The sequence below is a fragment of the Bos mutus genome, chromosome 7 (genome assembly GCF_027580195.1).
Source record: "Bos mutus isolate GX-2022 chromosome 7, NWIPB_WYAK_1.1, whole genome shotgun sequence".
Taxonomy (NCBI): Eukaryota; Metazoa; Chordata; class Mammalia; order Artiodactyla; family Bovidae; genus Bos; species Bos mutus.
In genome coordinates, this window is record NC_091623.1 from 92858990 (window position 1) to 92880008 (window position 21019).

General features: G+C 40.3%; 1 protein-coding gene across 1 annotated transcript in view; it reads left to right on the plus strand.

The window, feature by feature from the left end:
• Positions 1-611: 611 nt before the first annotated feature.
• The window catches only part of NDFIP1 (Nedd4 family interacting protein 1), a 50855-nt gene continuing 30447 nt past the window's right edge, over positions 612-21019 (plus strand). The window contains exon 1 of the mRNA XM_070374530.1: positions 612-886. Within this exon, the coding sequence (XP_070230631.1) occupies positions 824-886 (63 nt within the window). The 5' untranslated portion in view covers positions 612-823. The remainder of the gene's footprint in view (positions 887-21019) is intronic.

A 21019-nucleotide genomic window follows, 5' to 3' on the forward strand; every position in this document is an offset into this window, starting at 1 on the left:
GTCAAGAAGTTTTCCAGGATTTAGGGTCAGCAAACTTTTTCGATAAAGGGCCAGATAATAAGTAATTTAGGATTTGCAGGCCATAGTAAACAAACTGGAGCGGCTGTGTTCCAAATAAAACAATTTATGGACACAGAAAGGTGAAATACACATGCTTTCCACAGTCATTGAACCGGATTTAGCCTCTGCCCTGTAGTGAACTGACCACTAGTCTACGGAGGATGGCAGACAAGAAGGAAGTGGATAAGAACTGAGATACTGCAGCCAGATAGATACTAGGGGTCAGATGGCTGCTGTGGGAGACTGTCAATCTCCCTGGGCACCAACGACCTCTAAAATGGGGCTGTGGCCTCTGTCTGGGGTGTGTGAGGAGGGTTCAAAGTAGCACGCAGAGAAAGCTTGGTGCTTAGAACCAGGCACCCATCATCAGCGTCGCCCTCTCTGCGGTGACCTGCAACCTGTTTTGGAAGGAACCGACTCCGACGCCTCAGCCTCGGGGAGCGGAACGACGGGCGGAGCCCACGGCTGGCAGCTGCACCGCCGGGCGAGGCCGGGCCTGACGGGCCGGGCTGCGCGAGTCGGGGGCGGGGCGGCGGCGCAGCGTCGTCGTCGTTGTCCCCGCCTCCTCCCCAGGGGCCGCGTCTGAGCCTCAGCGGCGGCGGCGGCGCTCACTACCCGAGGAGAGCGGCTGGCCTGGTAGCGGCGGCGGCCACCGAGACCCACCCGAGGCGCGTCCCAGTCGGCCTCCCGACGCCCCCAGGCCGCAGCGCCCGCGCCCCTTCAGCTCGCTCGCTCGCCCTCCTTCCCTGCAGCCGGCTGCGCCATGGCGTTGGCGTTGGCGGCTCTGGCGGCGGTGGAGCCAGCCTGCGGCAACCGGTACCAGCAGGTGAGCAGCGCCCAAGTGCCCCCCCACCCCCACCCCCGACCCCGGCCCGGCCCTGCCCGCTGGCCGCTTAAGGCCTCCTCTCCGGCCCCGCCTGTAGCCAACTCGACTCCGCGGCTTGCCAGGCCGCGCTGGGCCTGGGCCGGCCGGGCGGGCCCCGGGCTCGGATTCGAGGCGGCCGCGGGCCGGGACCGTCCCTCCGCGACGCGGGGCGGGAGTCGGACGGTGGAAAAACCTCCGCCCTGCAGTGTTTTCCGCATTTCCCACGGCGGGCGGGTCGCCGAGTCAGAACCCGACACCCTCCGGAGGCTTTGACCTGAGGGCATTCAGTTTGCCTTTTTCCACGTTGAATTTGATGTCACTGGAAAAGGGGGAAAAAAAAAAAACACCAAGCCAAAAACGTGAAATGTAAAGGAAATTACGTGGAGAGAAGATTAAAATCGCTGCTGCTGCTGCCGACAGCTCTCCGCAGTGAGATGCGATTACTTAGGGTTTCAGAGCCTAGTCTGCTCGTCAAAACCCATTCCCCTCGCTTGCATTTAAAGACAAAATGATACGAGGGACAAGTCCCAGTTCGCAATAGATTTGGAAAACGCGATGTTTAACTAGTGATGCCCCTAAAATGTCGAACTACGTAACATTGCAGGCTGCAGGGCGTGTGCCCGGCTGTGTGTTTTCCAAGCTTGGAAATGACGTTTAAAGAAATTGAATAGCATAGCTGGGGAGAAAATGTATAGGGGATGGGTGGATTATTATCTCGGGTATAATTTCTTAATTGAAGCCCTAGGGAAAAAAGCTGCTTGTTTTACTCGCCTGTCTGTAGCCTGATTTCCCTCGGAAATTCGAGGGAGACATTTTGCAGGGTTTTTAGAGGTATTTAACGCATCGTAATTGTGGGAATTGATCCAGGTGGCTAACTGATGTTGACTGGAATCGCAGGTATCTGCGTGCAGTTTTTTCAGATGCTTTCAGTTTAATTTGCATATAAATGGAATTGTGCTTTTATGAAATTAAATGTCCTATCATAGATGATCTACAGTTTTATGTTTTATAAGTGAGGAAAACCAATATGATTAAAACATGTAGATTAATCCTGGTGGGGCCAGTTGCTGGGTTTTTTTGCTATCATCAGCTCAGTGTTGTAATTTCCTCCCTCCTACAGCCTGACTCCTCATATGACTAATTTTAAGAATTTAGCTTTTTGGTTTCATAAGCACGCTCAAATTGTGGCAGTGCAGTCTAGTCCTTAATTCTCTCACAGCCTGGGCTACGTGCTTTTTTGTATGACCTTGGGCAAGGCCCTGGGTTCCTCTCTGCTTTAGTAAAATACAAATGACAGGTATCACTTAACTGTCACCGAGGTGTTCACAGGTCACATGTATCGCATATTGTGATCTAGTTCATTCTTTCATCCTGCCTAGGATAAAGCAAACAAGCAAAAAGCTGAGGCTTTTCTTTTTACTGCCATCTTCTTGAGCTATTAGGTAATGTTGACATACTGCTAGAAGCAAAAAATGGTGAAGTATTAAAATTACGTATTTCTTGGTGTAGTGGTTAATAGCTTTAAATATGCAAAATTGAGGTATCTTAAGGACAGGCCATCTTTTTTACTTAAAAAAAAAAATCATTGTTTTGAAGAAATCTTCAAAAATAGAATGAAAAAAAGAACTGACATTCCTAGAAAATACGCAAAATACGAAAGCCAAAAAAAAAACACCCCAAAACCAAAACCCCACACCAAAAACCTATCACCTATAGATAACCAAAGTTAATATTTTGTGTATCTTTGTGTACTTACAGCTGTGTAAATATACACAAGGGTAGATCAGTGTATGTGTCCAGATAAGGAAAGTTAATATTGATTGAGCATTTACTCTGTGCCAGTCATGGTACTAAGTACTTTACATCCATTATTTCACTTAATCCTCACAGAACCCCTTTGAGACAGTGTTTGATGTTGTATAGATGATGTTAAATGACGAAGTCAAGACTCTCTGGAGGCTCGGTAACTTGCTCAAGGTCACCGCTTCTAAGCAGTGATTACAAGGGTAAATACACACTCAACTACTTAAACACAGGCTTATGGCCCAAATATAAGCATGTACGTTAGCAGATATATACATATACATTTGTATTGTCTTATACACCCATACATACGTACACAGGCACATCTTTATACATACATGGCAGTTTTATGGGCCTCTGATGATACTTTCACACACTTTGTGCATATGTGTACATGTGTGTTTACATACCCACATGTTCTGAAACACATTTGCCTTCTCAAGTTTGCATGTGTGTGTATTGAGCACCTGTGTGTAGAAAGGCAGACACTATAGCTGTATAATGAGATGGGTTCATATTTTAACATCTGCATAGCATGCAATTGTATGGCTAGACCGTAATTTAATCAGTTGCCTATTGTTGGTCTCTAAGGGTGTTTATAATTTTTTTCAATCACTAAAGTTTCTTTTACATACATCTTCAACTATTTCCTTAGTATAAATTTCTAGTGGGTGGAAATGCTTGGTCAGAGAATATACATATTTAAAAGGCTTTCGAATTATGGAATGTTATTAAATTGTCTAGGCAGCCTGATAGCATGGTACTTTTTGGGTGTCACAAAGGGACCTCTGACTTCTATTTGATATGGTTAGTCAAATTGAGCTGGTCTTCTAATGAAGTAAATGTAGGAGAAAACTATGATTCATTCATAATTGCAACCAATTGTTTTGCCTTTATGGTCTTTTGATTGGTAGAGCAGTATGTCCCTAATTGGAATTTAGCATCACCCCAGACTACACAGATAGCTGGGGCTCATAAATTTCCTGTGGCTTTATTTTTTTCTCTTTTTGCGATTTGAAACATGAGCTTGTGTGGCCATACCTTCTGACGCGCTTTCAGAAAGCTCTAGGGAGGCCTAGTGTTGAAAACCTTGTTGTGTGCTGCCCTCTCTGAGGCCATTTACCCTGTTCATCCATTCCAAGCTGCGTTTGCCTCACTGTAGTAAATCGTGGGCTATATCGTGCATCTTCCCAAATACTTACTTCCTGATATGTTTAGAGATATTTGGATTTAAAACCAGTGAAAGTAGGCAATGATGACACTGCTGGATCTGCTTAAAAACAGGCTGCAGAATGTTTGTTTTAGATGACTCTCTGCCTGCTAAATAAGTGAGTTGCTTATGGCATCACTAATAAGTCTGTATTGTAGTCTGCTGGCGTTGTAGATCGGCTTTGGGTACATTCTTTCAGGATCGTGAAGGAAGGTTTTGAGAAATGAGGGAAAGAATTTCATCTCGGGCAGGCCAAACATTTTGCATGTTCAAGTGTAAAATGATGTCATGATTCTGGAGGAAGGGAGTGAATGGCGCCTCTGTGGCTCTTTTTTTAATTTTTATTTTGTTTCGTATACTTACTTAGTTGTGCAGCCTTAATTTCACCAGCATCCATTTCCAGAAAATCCTTACCCCCTTAAACAGTAACTGTCTTATTTCCCCCTCCCCAACCCCCTGACAGCCACCATTCTGCTTTCTATCAGTGAATTTGATTACTCTGAGTACCTCATATAGGTGGAGTAATACAGTATTTATCCTTTTGTGACGGGCTTATATCACTTAGCATAATGTCCTCAAGGTCCATCCACATTGTGTCATGTGTCAGAATTTCATTTCATTTTAAAGCTAAATAATATCCATTGTATGTGTATACTATATTTTATTTCATCTGTCAATACATTTTAGCCATTGTGAATAATGCTGCTGTGAATAATGGGTAAATAAGTTTCAAAAGAGTCCAAGCTTTGAGTTCTTTTAGATATATATGCAGAAGTGGAATTGTTGGTATTACATGGTATTGCTTCCTTGGTAGCTTGGCTGGTAAAGAATCCACCTGCAATGCAGGATACCCCAGTTTGTTCACTGCTTCAAGAAAGTCCCCTGGAGAAGGGATAGGTTACCACTCCACTTTACTTGGACTTCCTTGGTGGCTCAGATGGTAAAGAATCTGTCTGCAACGCGGGAGACCTGGGTTCGATCCCTGGGTTGGGAAGATATGCTGGAGAAGGGAAAGGCTACCCTCTCCAGTATTCTGGCCTGGAGAATTCCATGGACTGTACAGTCCATGGGGTCACAAAGAGCCGGACTCGACTGAGTGACTTTCACTTTCACTATGGTATTGCTATTTTTAATTATTTGAGAAACTGCCATACTGTTTTCCATAGCAATGCACTGTTTTATATTCCCACCAGCAATGCATAAGAATTCCAATTTTGTCACATCCTCATCAACACGTATGCTTTCCGTTTGTGTTTTGTTTTTGTTTTTGATAAAGCCTGGGTGTGAAGTGGCATCTCATAATGATTTTGGTTTGCATGTCCCTAATGATCAGTGAAACTGAACATCTTTTATGTGCTTCTTGGCCATTTGTACATGTTGGAGAGATGTGTATTCAGATCCTGTGCCAATTTTTGAATTGGGCAAATTCAAACATTCAAATTTTTTAATTGTTTGCTTTTTGTTACTGAGTTGTAGGCGTAATTTGTTTCTTTATTAAAATTGTAATTGGTTTACAATACTGTGTTAGTTTAAGGTGTATAGCATAGTGGTTTGGTATTTTCTCAGATTATAGTCCATTATAGGTTATTACAAGATAATGAGTATAATTCCCTGTATATGTATATTCTTGTTGCTTATTTATTTTACATATAGTAGTTTGTATCTATTAATCTCACACCCCTAGTTTGTGGTTGCTTCCCTTTCCCCTTTGGTAACTACAAGTTTGTTTTCTAAATCTGTGAGTCTGTTCGTTGGCATTTACATTCTTTTTTATTATTTTTCAGATTCCACATGTAAGTGGTATACAGTATTTGTCTTTATCTGACTGACTTCACTAAGCATATTATTCTCTAGGTTCACCTACTTGCTGCAGATGGCAGTATTGCATTCTTTTTTGTGGTGGAATAATATTCCGTTGTGTGTATATATTAAGAAGGTGTGGGGGGGGTGTGTGTGTGTTTGTATCTCATGTCTTCTTAACCCAATAGTTGATGAGCACTTGGGTTGCTTCTAAGAGTAATTTGTTAGTATTTATTTATATTGTCAACTTTTTACTTTGTAAAATTTCAAGCATATACAAAAATTTAGTGTAATAAAACTTACACACCCATCACTCAGCTTCAACAATCAACAAATAGTTAACTTTTTCATTTATACTGTCTATTATTTTGTAGCAAATTCTAGAAATCACGTCATTTCATCCATAAATATTTCTGTGTGTAACTCTAAAAGGCAATGGTATGATATTTTAAGCATATATTATCACATGAGGAAGTACATCATGAAAGCACTTTTGTATAATTTGTCATGAATGCAGAACCAGGATTTGTGAGTGACAGGAGCTGCAGATCTTCAACTCTCCATTGTATCTAACTCTCGGTGAAGTACTCTAGGAAAATCTGGCATTGTCTAAACTGATGCCACCCATTGGTTTCCCTGCATATAACTTCAAATTACATTATCCTGAACATCACCAATATAACATTACTCTACATTAAATTAGATTATAAAATAACCCTACCATGAGAGTAATATTGTATTTTGCTAATTAAAAGAGGAAAGACTTAGAGAAATTCAAGTGCCATTCTCTGATTTACTTGTTCTTAGGGCTTTAAAATGATTACTTCAGTTTCTTAATAATTTATTCTTATATTATCTTTGAACAGTATAACTGTTTAGTGGAACCATATTCTTGTAGTAATGGATAATGCTCATTTAGATAAAACAACTTTTAACACTTTAATTAGAGATTGATGCAAAGAATCAACTTGGTGATCTCATCCTTATTCTCAGGTTACTTTTGCCAGTATACCAGGCAGTTGGTGAATATCATGTATTGAATCTGTTGAATTTTACACAGTCCATTTGTAATTAATTGCTTCTCATGGCTGTGTAGATAGATGTATAGTGTATGTTGTTGCCTTCACCAACTGTTAACAGACTTCACTTTGCACGTCCTGCTGTTACAATTAGACTGACTCATTTTTTTTTTGAGTACCACAATTTAAAGTTTTAGATACTAGCTCTCAGTATTGATCAAATTTAAGAACATTTCTAGTGAAATATTTTCTTACTGTATTATATATTTTCCCCTAGCAGTTTAGTATAATCTTTGACAGTTTTTCTTTTAAATTTGTGTATTGCAGTATTATCAGTTGGTAGTTAATCAGTGGCTTAAATGTGATTTGGAGGTCTTTCTGGAGATTGGATAGTTTATGAATAGAAACATAAAGGTTGATGGGACTTCCCTGGTGGTCCAGTGGTTGAGAATCTGCCTTTCAATTCCGGGGGCGCGTGTTGGATCCTTGGTTGGGGAACTAAGATCCTACATGCTGTAGGATTAGCCTGCACACCGAAATTCCTGAGCCTGCAGGCTACAACTAGAGCCCTTAGCTACAACGAAAGATCTCCCATAATGCAGCGAGGGTACTTCTTCCTGCAACTAAGACCTGATGCAGCCAAATAAATAAAGTACAAAAGTTTAAGGAGTGGTTTCTGTTTAATAACAATTTCATTTTATTTGTCATTCAGTACTTAAATGTGGCAATAACGTTGAACATTTCTTGTTACAGAATAGCACACAGATACATTCTTCATATTCTAGGGTCAAATAGTAACTTGTAAAGGAAAGCTTGACTTCCCTCCCATTCTTTTCCCCAGAGGCCTGACTGCTTTGCACCTTTGGGATGTGTTCTTTAGGCTTTTTTCCTTTCCTTAAAAAAAAAATATTAAATAAACTTTACTTTTTGTAACATTTTTAGATTTTCAGAAACATTGAAGGTAGTATAGTTTCTGTATACACCAGACCCAGTTTTCCCACTAACATTTTAGTATGGTACATTTGTTGACAATTAATGAACCAATTGGAGAAGGCAATGGCACCCCACTCCAGCACTCTTGCCTGGAAAATCCCATGGACGGAGGAGCCTAGTATGCTGCAGTCCATGGGGTCGCTAAGAGTCGGACACGACTGAGTGACTTCACTTTCACTTTTCACTTTCATGCATTGGAGAAGGAAATGGCAACCCACTTCAGTGTTCTTGCCTGGAGAATCCCAGGAACAGGGGAGCCTGGTGGGCTGCTGTCTATGGGGTCGCACAGAGTCGGACACGACTGAAGCGACTTAGCAGCAGCAGCAGCAGCAATGAACCAATATTGATATGTTATTATTAACTAAGTGTAAGTGAAAGTGAAGTTGCTCAGTCATGTCCGACTCTTTGCGACCCCATGGATGGTAACCTACCAGTCTCCACGGTCCATGGGATTTTCCAGGCAAGAATACTGGAATGGGCTGCCATTTCCTTCTCCAATTATTAACTAAAGTCCATACTTTATTAAGATTTTCAATTTTTATCTATGTCTTTTTTTCTGTTTCAGGAGTCTGTACAGATTCCACATTACATTAGGTCGTCATATCTCCATAGACTTCTCTTGGTTGTGACAGTTTCTCAAGTTTTCCTTGTTTTTGATGACCTTGACATTTTTAAGAAGTATTAGTCAGTTATTTGTAGGATGTCCTTTCTTTGGGATTTGTTAGATGCTTTTCTCATGATTAGATTTGGGGCGGAAGCCACACAGAGGTAAACTGCTGTTTTCATCACATCATATCAAGAATGCATACTGTCAACATAATATCAACAACTTATCATGGTTGATGTTGACCTTGATCACCTGGTTAAAGTAGTGTTTGTCAAATCTCTCTACATAAAATGACTTCACCTTCCCCCTCCCCTTTTGTACTGTGCTTTTTGGAAGGAATCACTGTGTTCACTATGTACAGCTTATACTTAAGGATTGGGGAGTTAAGTTCCACCACCTCATTGAGGGTAATGTGTCTACATTAAGTTATTTGGAATTTTTCTGCATGGGACATTTGTCTCTTCTTCATTACTTTATTTATTCATTAATACTGGTATGGGCTCATTAATGTTATTTGAATTATAAGCCAGCACTATTTTGTTAGGTTGTTCTAGCTTTTGCCATTAGGATCTCCTTCAGTTGGTACTTGTATCCCTTTGACAGAGCTCCATCTTTGTGGTTTTTAAAGCACTTCTTAACTTTTTGGCACCAGACTTACCATGTATAGTTCCTGAACCATCCTGGGATCAGCTGTTTCTTCAAAGAACCCTGGTTCCTTTTATTGGAGAATGATGTTAGAAACCACAGTCTGTGTTCATTGCACCTGAAGACTCCTGCTTTTTTTGTTTTCTTTCCTTCCTTTTCATCCTTCCCTTACTCTTAGTGACCAGCACAGTTTTTTGTATATAGTAACTATTCATTAAATACCTGTTGAATGACTTCAATCCCTGAGAATGTATTATGGTATGTAATATTAATTACATTAATTAAGAGAATAAGATAGTGGATAAATGGCATCATTTTGAGATGGAAGAGATCATCTCTTCCAGAGACTTGCAGGAAGCTTCTGAGAAGATGGAGCTTGAGCTTGGCCTTGAAGGACGGGTAAGAGGTAGGTGGGGAGACCAGGACTTGGGAGAAGCGGGTAGAGATGGACTCTCATGATTTGTTGTTTCCCTGGGGAACTTGTTTCACTTGCTAGAAAAATCACCTATCACCTTTTCTGGCCAGGAACCCTCCTCTTCCTCTACCTGGAATGCTGCCTTCTTCCCAGTGCCCCTCTCAGTTTAGGTAGTCTGTCCTAAGGGGAGTTTGAGTTCCTCCCCTCTCTCTGGTTAGTTTCCCGTGAATACTAGATTCCCCTTTCATGACACATTTTGTAACCACATTTTAAACCTTTTTTCTGTTTATTAGGTTGATACAAAAGTAATTGTAATTTTGCATTGTTGGACTTTGCTGTTTGTTATTGGAATACATTCTTAAATGTGATTGTTATAAATCATTTTAATGTACATTTTGCACTTTATATTTTTTTGCTAATGATACTGCTTGCTGTTTATTTTGTATTTATTTTAGACTAGGAAAATGACGTTAGACAAAATGCAAATTCGAGCTATTTTCTTATTTGAGTTCAAAATGAGTCATAAAGTATTGGAGACAACTCACAACATCAGCAACATGTTTGACCCAGAAACTGATGATGAATGTGCAGTGCAGTGGTAGTTCAAGAAGTTTTGCAAAGGAGATGAGAGCCTTGAAGATGAGGAGCATAGTTTCCAGCCATCGGAAGTTGACAACGACCAACTGAGAGCAAGCAGTGAAACTGATCCTCTTTCAACTACACGAGAAGTTGCCGAAGAGCTCAGTGTTGACCATTCTATGGTTCTTCAACGTTTGAAGCCAATTGGGAAGGTGAAAAAGCTTGATAAGTGGGTGCCTCATGAGCTGATTGCAAATAAAAAAATCGTCCTTTTGAAGTATTGTCTTCTCTTATTGTACACAACAACAGCAAACCATTTCGCTATCAGATTGTGACTTGTGACAAAAAGGGATTTTATGCAACCAGTGATAAACAGCTCAGTGGTTGGACCTAGAAGAAGTTTCAAAGCATTTCCCAAAGCCAAACTTGTACCCCAAGAAGGTCATGGTCACTATTTGGTGGTCTGCTGCTGGTGTGATCCATTACAGCTTTCTGAATCCCAGCAAAATGATTACATCTGAGAAGTATGCTTAGCAAATCAATGAAATGCCTGCCTGCAACCAGCATTGGTCAACAGATGCTGGGCCCAGTAAGGGCCCAGTTTTACCGCATGACAACGCCTGACTGCATGTCACACAGCCAATGCTCCTAATGAATGAATTGGGCTACGAAATTTTGCCTCATCTGCCATATTCACCTGACCTCTTGTCAGCTGAGTACCACTTCTTCAAGCATCTTGACAACTTTTTTGCAGAGAAAAATGCTTCTACAAACAGCAGGAGGTAGAAAATGCATTCCGAGAGTTTGTCAAATCCCAAAGCACAGATTTTTATGCTACATGAATAAACAAACTTATTTTTTGTTGACAAAAATGTGCTGATTATAATGGTTCCTATTTTGATTAATAAAGGTGTGTTTGAACTTAGTTATCAGTTCAGTTCAGTCGCTCAGTCACATCCAACTCTTTATGACCCCGTGGACTGCCGAATGCCAGGCTTTCCTGTGCATCACCAACTCCTGGCATGCTCAAACTCATGTCCATTGAGTTGGTGATACCATCCAACCATCTCATCCTCTGTCATCCCCTTCTTCTCCTGCCTTCAGTCTTTCTCAGCATCAGGGTCTTTTCCAGTGAGTCAGTTCTTCACATCAGGTGGCCAAAGTATTGGAGTTTTGGCTTCAGCATTAGTCCTTCCAATGAATATTCAGGACTGATTTCCTTTAGGATTGACTGGTTTGATCTCCTTGCAGTCCAAGGGACTCTCAAGAGTCTTCTCCAACACCACAGTTCAAAAGCATCAATTCTGCAGCGCTCAGCTTTCTTTATAGTCCAACTCTCACATCCATATGTGACTACTGGAAAAACCATAGCTTTGATTAGATGGATCTTTGTTGGCAAAGTAATGTCTCTGCTTTTTAATATGCTGTCTAGGTTTGTCATAGTTATAATGACATATAACTATATAGAACTTGGTTACAATAATTTAAAATTCCTACAGTCCCAACCTGCAATTACGTTTGTGTGTATGTGCTCAGTTGTGTCTAGTTCTTTGTGACCCTGTGGACTGTAGCACACCAGGCTCCCTTGTCCATAGGTTTTTCCAGGCAAGAATATAGCCCTGCAGTTACATTTGCACCAACCTAAATATTTTGTTTTCGTATCTTACATACAGTTATTCTTACATATAGGTTAGAATCAGATATTACAGGCTTGTTACCAAAAACAGCAGTCTCCTGCTTACTTTTGCCTGTTTCTTAGCTCTTTCTTTTGCTGTTTTGTTATTATTTGTGAAGGTAAAAACCATAAGATATTACTTCTTGATTTCAGTTTTCAGCATTTTAAAAATTGACCACTAGGAGATTTAAGGGTTTAGCTCTGGTTTACCACAACTGCGTATGCTTCCATTTCCTGTCTCTGTACCTTTCTAGTATCAGTTCAGTTCAGTCACTCAGTCATATCCGACTCTTTGCCGACCCCATGAATCGAAGCACACCAGGCCTCCCTGTCCATCACCAACTCCCGGAGTTCACTCAGACTCATGTCCATCGAGTCAGTGATGCCATCCAGCCATCTCATCTTCTGTCGTCCCCTTCTCCTCCTGCCCCCAATCCCTCCCAGCATCAGAGTCTTTTCCAGTGAGTCAGCTCTACGCATGAGGTGGCCAAAGTACTGGAGTTTCAGCTTTAACATCATTCCTTCCAAACTGCAGATGGTGACTGCAGCCATGAAATTAAAAGACGCTTACTCCTTGGAAGGAAAGTTATGACCAACCTAGATAGCATATTCAAAAGCAGAGACTTTACTTTGCCAACAAAGGTCCATCTTTCTAGTATAGTTATATCCATATTGTAGTTAGATCAATATTCAGTATTTACAGTAATTTAAAATAATAATGTTTACAGCTGAGATATATTGTATGCTGTGATTAGTTTTACTTGCTTAACAGTACCTTATTTTCCCTAAAGTTAACCACAATTTTTTTTGTTTGCCTAATTTTCTGGGTATATATCATAAATTGCTTATGGCATGAATCATCCTCAGACTCTCACTTAATCTTAATTTTTTGATATGTTCAAACATCAGGTATTTTATTGATTTCATTGTTGGGTGGGGGATGTGTGGCTCTTTTTTGGGTTGTTTTTGGCTGCATGTGGGTATTAGTTCCCCAACTAGGGATCAGATCCAGGCCTGTGCGGTGGAAGCATGGAGTCTTAACTACTGGATTGCAAGGGAAGTCCCTCTTTCCTGTTTTTTTGACCTGTACTATAAGACTGCTTTCAAGGTCTGCTGTTTAGTTGTCATCCTAAGACTTCCTTTTCCAGTTTTTAGAATTGAAGTCCCCTGCCTTGATTCACACTTTTTTTTTTTCTTGATTTATTGTCTCATTTCTATAGAAGACACCCTCTAGTACTTTTCTGAGAAAGAATGCATGAGTTAAACTTTTTTGTTGTTGTTGAGACTTTGAACATCTAAGACTTTTTTTTTTTTAGTCTGTACCCTTACTTGATTTCTAGGCTTTTAGGTTGAAAATAGTTTCCTTTAGAATTTTGAAGCCATTTGTTCCATTGCCTTCTGGGTTCCACTATTAGGAAGACTGAAGCCAGTTGTGACATCTGATTCTTTAAATGTGACCTACTTTCTGTTTTTCTGGAAGCCTTTAGGAACTCCTTTTGTTCCCAGTGTTGTTAAATCTCACTGTGTACCTTGGTATAGATCTGTTTACGTCCGTCTTGCCAGGCACTCAGTGAGCCCTTTTGGTCTAAAAGCTGATGTCCTTCAGTTCTGGGAAATTTTAAAAAGTATTTGGTTGACTTTTTTTGCTCTGCTCCCCCCCCCCCCCTTTCTCTCTTTGGATCTTGACTCTTTTATACTGATTCTCAAAATTTTTTTAATCTCATATTTTTCACTTTTTTTCAGCTTTCTATGGGATAGTCTCAATTTTATACCTCTTAGATAAAATTTTAATATTTTAAAAAAATTTTCAAAACTCTTTAATTGCCCCCTCCCCCTTTTTTTTTAGTAGCAGGAAATGGCAGCTCACTCCAGTATTCTTGCCTGGAGAATCCCATGGACAGAGAAGCCTGCCGGGCCACAGCCCATGGGATCACAAAGAGTCGGACACGACTGAGGACAGAGAATGGAGTTCAACATATAGTAGATGCTCAGTAAATGTTAGAATCTTTCCTTTAGTAGCACACTGTCCATGTTTTATGGTTTTAATTTTTTTCTCTTGTTTCTCTGAAATTATTGAAATGTTTTTCTTTTTAAAGTTTATGCTTTCCTGCATAATTCTTTCGTCTGTGTTGCGTTTATTCTCCTTGCTTTGGTATTTTATAATCTTTGAGTTAGAAGTAGGTGATCTTTGCCTGCTTGGTTAAAAGTACACAGTTGGTAGAGCAATTTGGAAGCTCACTATGAGTGATGGAGCTTCTTGACAGGCCTTATTACCTTTTAATCTAACTAGATTGTTTCTTTCAGTGACAGTGTTTTTCTGTCTCTCTTCTGTCTCTCCCCAGAGCTTAGGCCTGGCTGCTACTATTCTAAGAGCTGATTGGCAGAGGTAGACTAGGAGATTCCAAGGTTTAGTAACTAAGTCTCTCACTTAATCACTCCTTTCTGACAGTCCATTCTTTATCCAAATCTCTGGTGTCTCTGGTCCAGACTTCTACTGCCTCACACTCTCCAGAGAGTAAACCTCCAGTCTCTTAATGGGGATTCTGGGAGCTGTGTGTGTTTAACTGGGTCTCCAACTTCTCTTTCTGCTTTTAAATCTCATTTTCACTCTTACTTTCTCTGGTACCTGCTGCCACCAGTTCTTAAGCCTTGAGAGGGTACAGTGCAAGAGAGGTTGCTTTCCTGCTTCCTGGTTTAGGATTCAGGTTTCTTGGGTCTGCTGTGTAAGTTCTCACCTATCCTGCTTCTAACTTGCATGATTTTATTGCTGCTTCCTCTCCTGTTAGTAAAGTTTTGTTAAATTTGAGGCAAAAAAGAAATTAAAAAATGACTAACATTTGCATTTGAGAGGGTTTTGGAAGGGATAAAGGGGCTTCTTTGGTGGCTCAGATGGTAAAGAACCTGCCTGCAGTGCAGGAGATGCAGGTTTGATCCCTGGGTCGGGAGGATCCCCTGGAGAAAGAAATGGCAACCCACTTAAGTATTCTTGCCTGGAGAATCCAATGAACAGAAGAGCCTGGCGAGCTACAATCCATGGGGTCGCAGAGTTAGACATGACTGAGCGACTAACACTTGCACTTTTTTTGAAGGGATAAGAGACAGACCTATGTGTTCAATTTTTAACTGGAACCTTATGATTGTAATTACTTCTTTTGATTATCATTTCTTTGATAAGTTTTTGGTTTAATGAGGTCAAAAGCATCAGTCATGGCCTGATAAAGTCTTTGAATGATGTTGATTATAAAATGCAAGCAGTTACACACTTGCATAGTAGAACATTCTGTGATGAGGTAAAAGGAAAGATATGAAATGCTTAATGCATTTCCCTCTTGGTTCTCATTGTTCTTCCAAGAGAAGGGAAACTCCAGACGAGGGCTAAATTACAGCAAACTCTTTTCCCATCCATAATCTCTGCCCCATTGTGCTCTACTCTAAGCGTCATCTGATAGTAAGCAAGCATAACTGAGAGAACTCTGGTAGCTCATGAGGCCAGCAGAGCCAGGAAGGCTGCAGTTAGCATGAGTCTCTGGATTCTGGACATGTCTGTCACTTTCAGGGTTTGTATATTTGACTATACTCTTTAATTTAGACTCCATTTTAATTTAATTCCATTTTTTGATATACCAATTGGTGGTTTTTAGAACAGAAGACTTTCCAGGAATTACAGTGTGATTAATTACCAATTTTCCTTCATATGTACCACAAATGTTTATTGAATACCTAGTTGTACCCAATACACTATGGTAAATATTTTATTTCCAAAGATTGGAGAGGTTATTTCTCCTTTGTTTCTATTTTTGTTGCATGCATAGTAAGTTGCTTCAGTCATGTATGACTCTCTGCGACCCTGTGGACCATAACCTGCCAGGCTCCTCTGTCCATGGAATTCTCCAGGCAAGAACACTGGAGTGGGTTGCCATGCCCTCCTCCAGGGGATCTTCCTGACCCAGGGATCAAACCTGTGTCTCCTGCATTGCAGGTGGATTTTTTACTGCTGAGCCACCTGGGAAGCCCCATATGGCTTAATACCTAGCTTTGTATTTATTTGGTGATTTGTAAAGTAATATGAATACTTTTCGGAGAAGGCGATGGCACCCCACTCCAGTACTCTTGCCTGGAAAATCCCATGGACAGAGGAGCCTAGTAGGCTGCAGTCCATGGGGTCGCTAAGAGTCGGACACGACTGAGCTACTTCACTTTCACTTTTCACTTTCATGCATTGGAGAAGGAAATGGCAACCCACTCCAGTGTTCTTGCCTGGAGAATCCCAGGGACGGGGGAGCCTGGTGGGCTGCCGTGTATGGGGTTGCACAGAGTTGGACACGACTGAAGCGACTTAGCAGCAGCAGCAGCATGAATACTTTTAAACAAACTAGTAAGTTAAAATGGCATTAAGATTAGCTGTCATTTCTTTAGGTAGGTTTCTGTTAAAGCTACACCTCCATGCCTGATTTAGTCAGCATGTGCTAATAAAGTATCCATGCTGTTGCCACTCCCTGTTAAGTGCTGGGGTGAATACAGTAGTGAACCATGCAAAGGTCCCAGTCTGCAGAGGGCTGACAGTCTACTCTATTAACTGTTAATCAAGCAAGGGTGCATGTTCCTGTGGTGCAGAAAGTGAGGTTCTGACAGCAGGTGTTTACAGAAAAATAAAGGTTTATTTACAGGTTTTAAGCGAGGAGAACTGGGTAGCTCATGCTCAAAAGATCCAAACTCCCTGATGGCTTTCAGGCAAGGCTTTTTAAAGATAGGTGTTGGGTAGGAGGGTGGTTGGATATGTATGTGATGAGATCCTGGATCTCCTTCTGATTGGTTGGTCGTGAGGTAGCAGTGATATTTTGGGAATCTCAACCTTCTTGTTCCAACTGGTTTGGGGTCTACTACCACAAACTCTAATGTCATAGTCACTAAACTCTACTAGTTTCTGCAGAACAGCTCAAAGGTATGCATCAGATTGTTATCTATATTCCTTCAGGAGGAACTAGGAGTCCTTTGACTATTCTCCTAATCATTAAATGCTTGAGTCTGGTCTTTGGAACTTCGGGAAGATCTGGGAGACTGAAACCTTTCTACAAATAAGAAACAGGATGTAGAGAGGGGCTTTTATATCTAGAAAGGCCCCACAGGGTCCCGCTTTGTTCCATTCCCCCCCTTTTTTTGATAGCCCTCAATTCTGAGAGGAATAGATAAAGTTTAGGAGAGAGATTAATCATAAACTGAGCAGAGGCACTCAGTTTTAGGGGGACTCAGTTTCATAAATCCTCTGCTAGTCTCCTTTTCTCAACCTTTCTGGAATTGCTAGTGTGATTTATCTGCAGAAACATGCACAAATCATAAGTGTGTATTGTAGCTCAGTGAACTTTCACAGGCTAAACATGCGCATTAGCTAGTACCCAGTTCAAGCAGCAGCATTACCAGCACTCCAAAAGCTCATTTCAAGTGCCCTTCCAGTTGGGCCCCTACCCAGGGTAACGACTCAACTGGCAGATTAGATTTGCCTGGTTTTGATCTTTATTATATAAAGTGTAGTCACACAATAAAAGCTCTGTGTCTGGTTTCTCTTGCTCAACATAATTATGTTTATGATATTCACCTGTGATATTATATGTTGTTATAGTTTGTTTATTTATGTGACTGTGTGATATTCCATGGTGTGAAGTTAACATGATTTAGTAACCCATTCTGATGTTAATGGGCATTTGAGTAGTCTCCAGTATTATGAATAGTGTTTCTTTGAATACCCTGATAACATCTTTTGGTGAATGTATGTGTTTCTGTTGGGGTATATAACTAGAGTAGAATTGCTAGGTCGTAGAGTATATATAAATTCATCTTTAGTAGATATTGCTAAACAGTTTTCTAAAGTGGTTCTACAACTTTACGTTCCAAGTTTGAGAGTTCTGGTTATATATATGTGTGTGTATAAAATCTTAATGGAGACCATAAATGTTCTGTATGCCAAGTCCAGAATCCTTTCATTTCTGTTGTGAGTTTATAAATAGGAACAAATAATTTTTTAAAATTGTTCTTGAAATCTAAATAGATGCCAGTTATAATCCATATTCTGTTGGGACAAAGTTTTTTTCATAAAGCATTGCTTAATACATTAAATGATGAATGATTAAGAGTTCATTTTTTATTTCATGATGGTATTTTAGAGAGAAGACAACATGAGGATTTTAAAAACACAAAAGAATATTTACCATTCACGGACTAGATTTTATATAAATTATTTTAAAATGTGTGCTTGGTTGCTCAGTCGTCTCCTACTGTTTGCGACCCCATGGGCTATAGCCCGCCAGGCTCCTCTGTCCATGGAGATTCTCCAGGCAGGAATACTGGAGTGGGTTGCCATGCCCTCCTCCAGGGGATCTTCCCAATCCGGGATCCAACTCAGCTCTCCCGCATTGCAGGTGGATTCTTCACTGTCTGAGCCACCAGGGAAGCCCATCTTAAAATGACTCTTGTCTAATTCCTATTTTCATATTGTTTATTCTGTAACCAAAAGATGAACCATCCTGTCAAAGGCAAGGACAACAGGCCAGGAGCTTAGTCTCCAATTCAACTTATCTTTGCTGGGACTTTTAATTCCTTCTCCAAATAGGTTCTGGAGCTCTGAACTAAGAACCGAGTTTTCATATGGAACTAAAAAGTGGAGAAGAGGTAAGACTCAAGACATAATTGAATGCCGCTTCTTAAAGGATGTTATGTTCAGAGGTAGAGGGGCTTAACTAATTGAAAGCTGTGTGATTGTTCTGTATTTCCCCAATCTTTATAAAATCATGAAGAGTGATAAGGAGTGGGGAGCACTTATCGCTAACCCGGAAGGCTCCTTCTTAGCTGTAGACTTTGCCTAAGCTAGGTGACCGGGAACATTGGACACCATTTACTTGACAGGGTCTTGATGAAGCCATCAGTGGTGAAAATATTTCAGTTGGATGTAAGATGTGGATCCCAGGGGTTGGCAGGTTGATGGCAGTTTTCTGGTGCCACCCAAAAATCTCACAATGTATTTCCCAGGTGGTGCTGGTGGTAAAGAACCTGCCTGCCAGTGCAGGAGACATAAGATGTCTTTCATCCCAGGGTGAGGAAGATCCCCTGGAGTAGGAAACAGCAACCCATATTAGTATATTTGCTTGGAGAATCCCACAGAGGAACCTGGTGGGCTGCAGTGCATGGGGTTGCAAAGAGTTGGAACATGACAGCGCACAGAGAAGATATGGATCCCAGAGGTGGACAGGTTGATGGCAGTTTTCTGGTGCCACCCAGAAATCTCACAGTGCCACTATCCTAGCCATAGTTGGCTAGTTTAGTGCCTAAATGAATGAGGAGTTATTTCTCCTAGTGCCTTGGCTTCTTAAGAAAGTTGAAGGGACTTCCGGGTGGTCCTGTGTTTGGGAATCTACCTTGTAATGCAGGGGACTTGGTTCGATCCCTGGTCAGTGCACTAAGATCCCACATTATGCAGAGCACCTAGACCCGTGCCCAACAACTGCTGAGCAGGCAGGCTCTGAAACCTATGCGCCACAACTGGAGAGAGTCTGTGCTCTGCAGCGAAGATCCTGTGTGCTGCAGCTAAATTAATTAAAGAAAAGAATTGTTAAAAAGTTGAAGTTGGAGATGAGTGGCTACCATCTTGCCTTCCTCTTTTCTCTCTCCATGGTATGCCTTCACGTGTTACTTGGACCTCAGGTGAAAAATAGAAGAAAAGCCATCGAATTGATGACCATAGTTTGTAGCATTTGCTCTCATTTCTAAGGACTAACGTAAATACTGACTTGGAATATTTTCTCTCTTTCCAAACCAAATTGTATTCATCAGTTGTTTTTTTTTTTTGAAATACAAATCATTGTTTGCTTTATTTTATGTTTTTTCTTTAATGTTATTTTATAGTTTACACATACACATATATATGTATAATTTCACGCTAATGTATATAAGTATATGATAGCATCATATACTTACATTAGTTGTGGATTTTTATTTTATTTTATTTTATTTTTAAACTTTACAATATTGTATTAGTTTTGCCAAATATCGAAATGAATCCGCCACAGGTATACCTGTGTTCCCCATCCTGAACCCTCCTCCCTCCTCCCTCCCCATACCCTCCCTCTGGGTCGTCCCAGTGCACCAGCCCCAACTGGAACCTATTATACAGAGTGAAGTAAGCCAGAAAGAAAAACACCAATACAGTATACTAATGCATATATATGGAATTTAGAAAGATGGTAACAATAACCCTGTGTACGAGACATCAGTTGTTTTTATACATGTTAATGGTGATAACCACAAAAATCTTTAAATAGAAAGCTTTACAAACTGGTGGCCGTTCTAAGGAAATTTGCTGTGGTATTCTTTTCATTTGTTATTGCCATTGTCTTATTTAAAGCATTATCCTAATTACTTTGCTTTTCCTTTGCTTTGGTGAATTTTGATTTTTTAATTGTGTTTTTATCTTCCTAGTAAGAGGATTTGCATTTTGTCTTTTCCCTCTGCCATTAAATATGTTACGGATAGTCTAGATCTGGTGGTGATTTGTTTTTTAAATTATCTTCAGGTAAACAATAGAAAAAAATAATGTTTATTCTTTGCTCTTAAAAGACATTGTTGGTCAAACTGTCTTTTAATTACCTAATCCTAATATTTTTCTTTTCAGGGAAAGAAAACATTAGGGGATTTTTTAAAAGTGTGATTAGTTTGCAACTCAATGTGTTATTTTCCTTTATTATTTTTATCCATTCACTTATAGGTGTACTGTGTTAAACTCTGAAGATATTGATGGGATCAGGACCCACCCTCCCATTAAGGGACATAGACATTGATTTAGCAAGGAAGTACTCATTTGGAATAGTTGATTTTCAGTGTCCTTTTAAATAAATTATACATTATACAGGTTTTTAGTTTTAATGTTAGAAAATACTCTTCCTTTTTTTGAGTTGTAATCCACATGCCATATAGTTCATCTTTTTACAGTGTACAGGTCAGTGGTTTTTACCGTATTCACAGGTTTTGCCACTGTTACTGCTGTCTAATTCCAGAACATTTGAATCACCCCCCAAAAAAACATAGTACTAGCAGTCAGTAACTCCACACTTGTCCATTCCCTAGCACTTGGCATCTGCCAGCCTTTCTGTCTCTATTATATTTGCCTTTTCTGGAGAAATTATATAAATGAAGTCATACACTATGTGGTGTTTTGTGATTGGCTCCTTTTTCTTAGCATAATGTTTTCAAAGTTCACTCAGGTTTAGAATGTATCAGTGCTTCATCGTTTTTGTTTCTTGTTTTTTTTTTTTTTTGGTTAGGATTATTTATTTCTGTCCATCCTTTTGAAAGTGTGTGGTT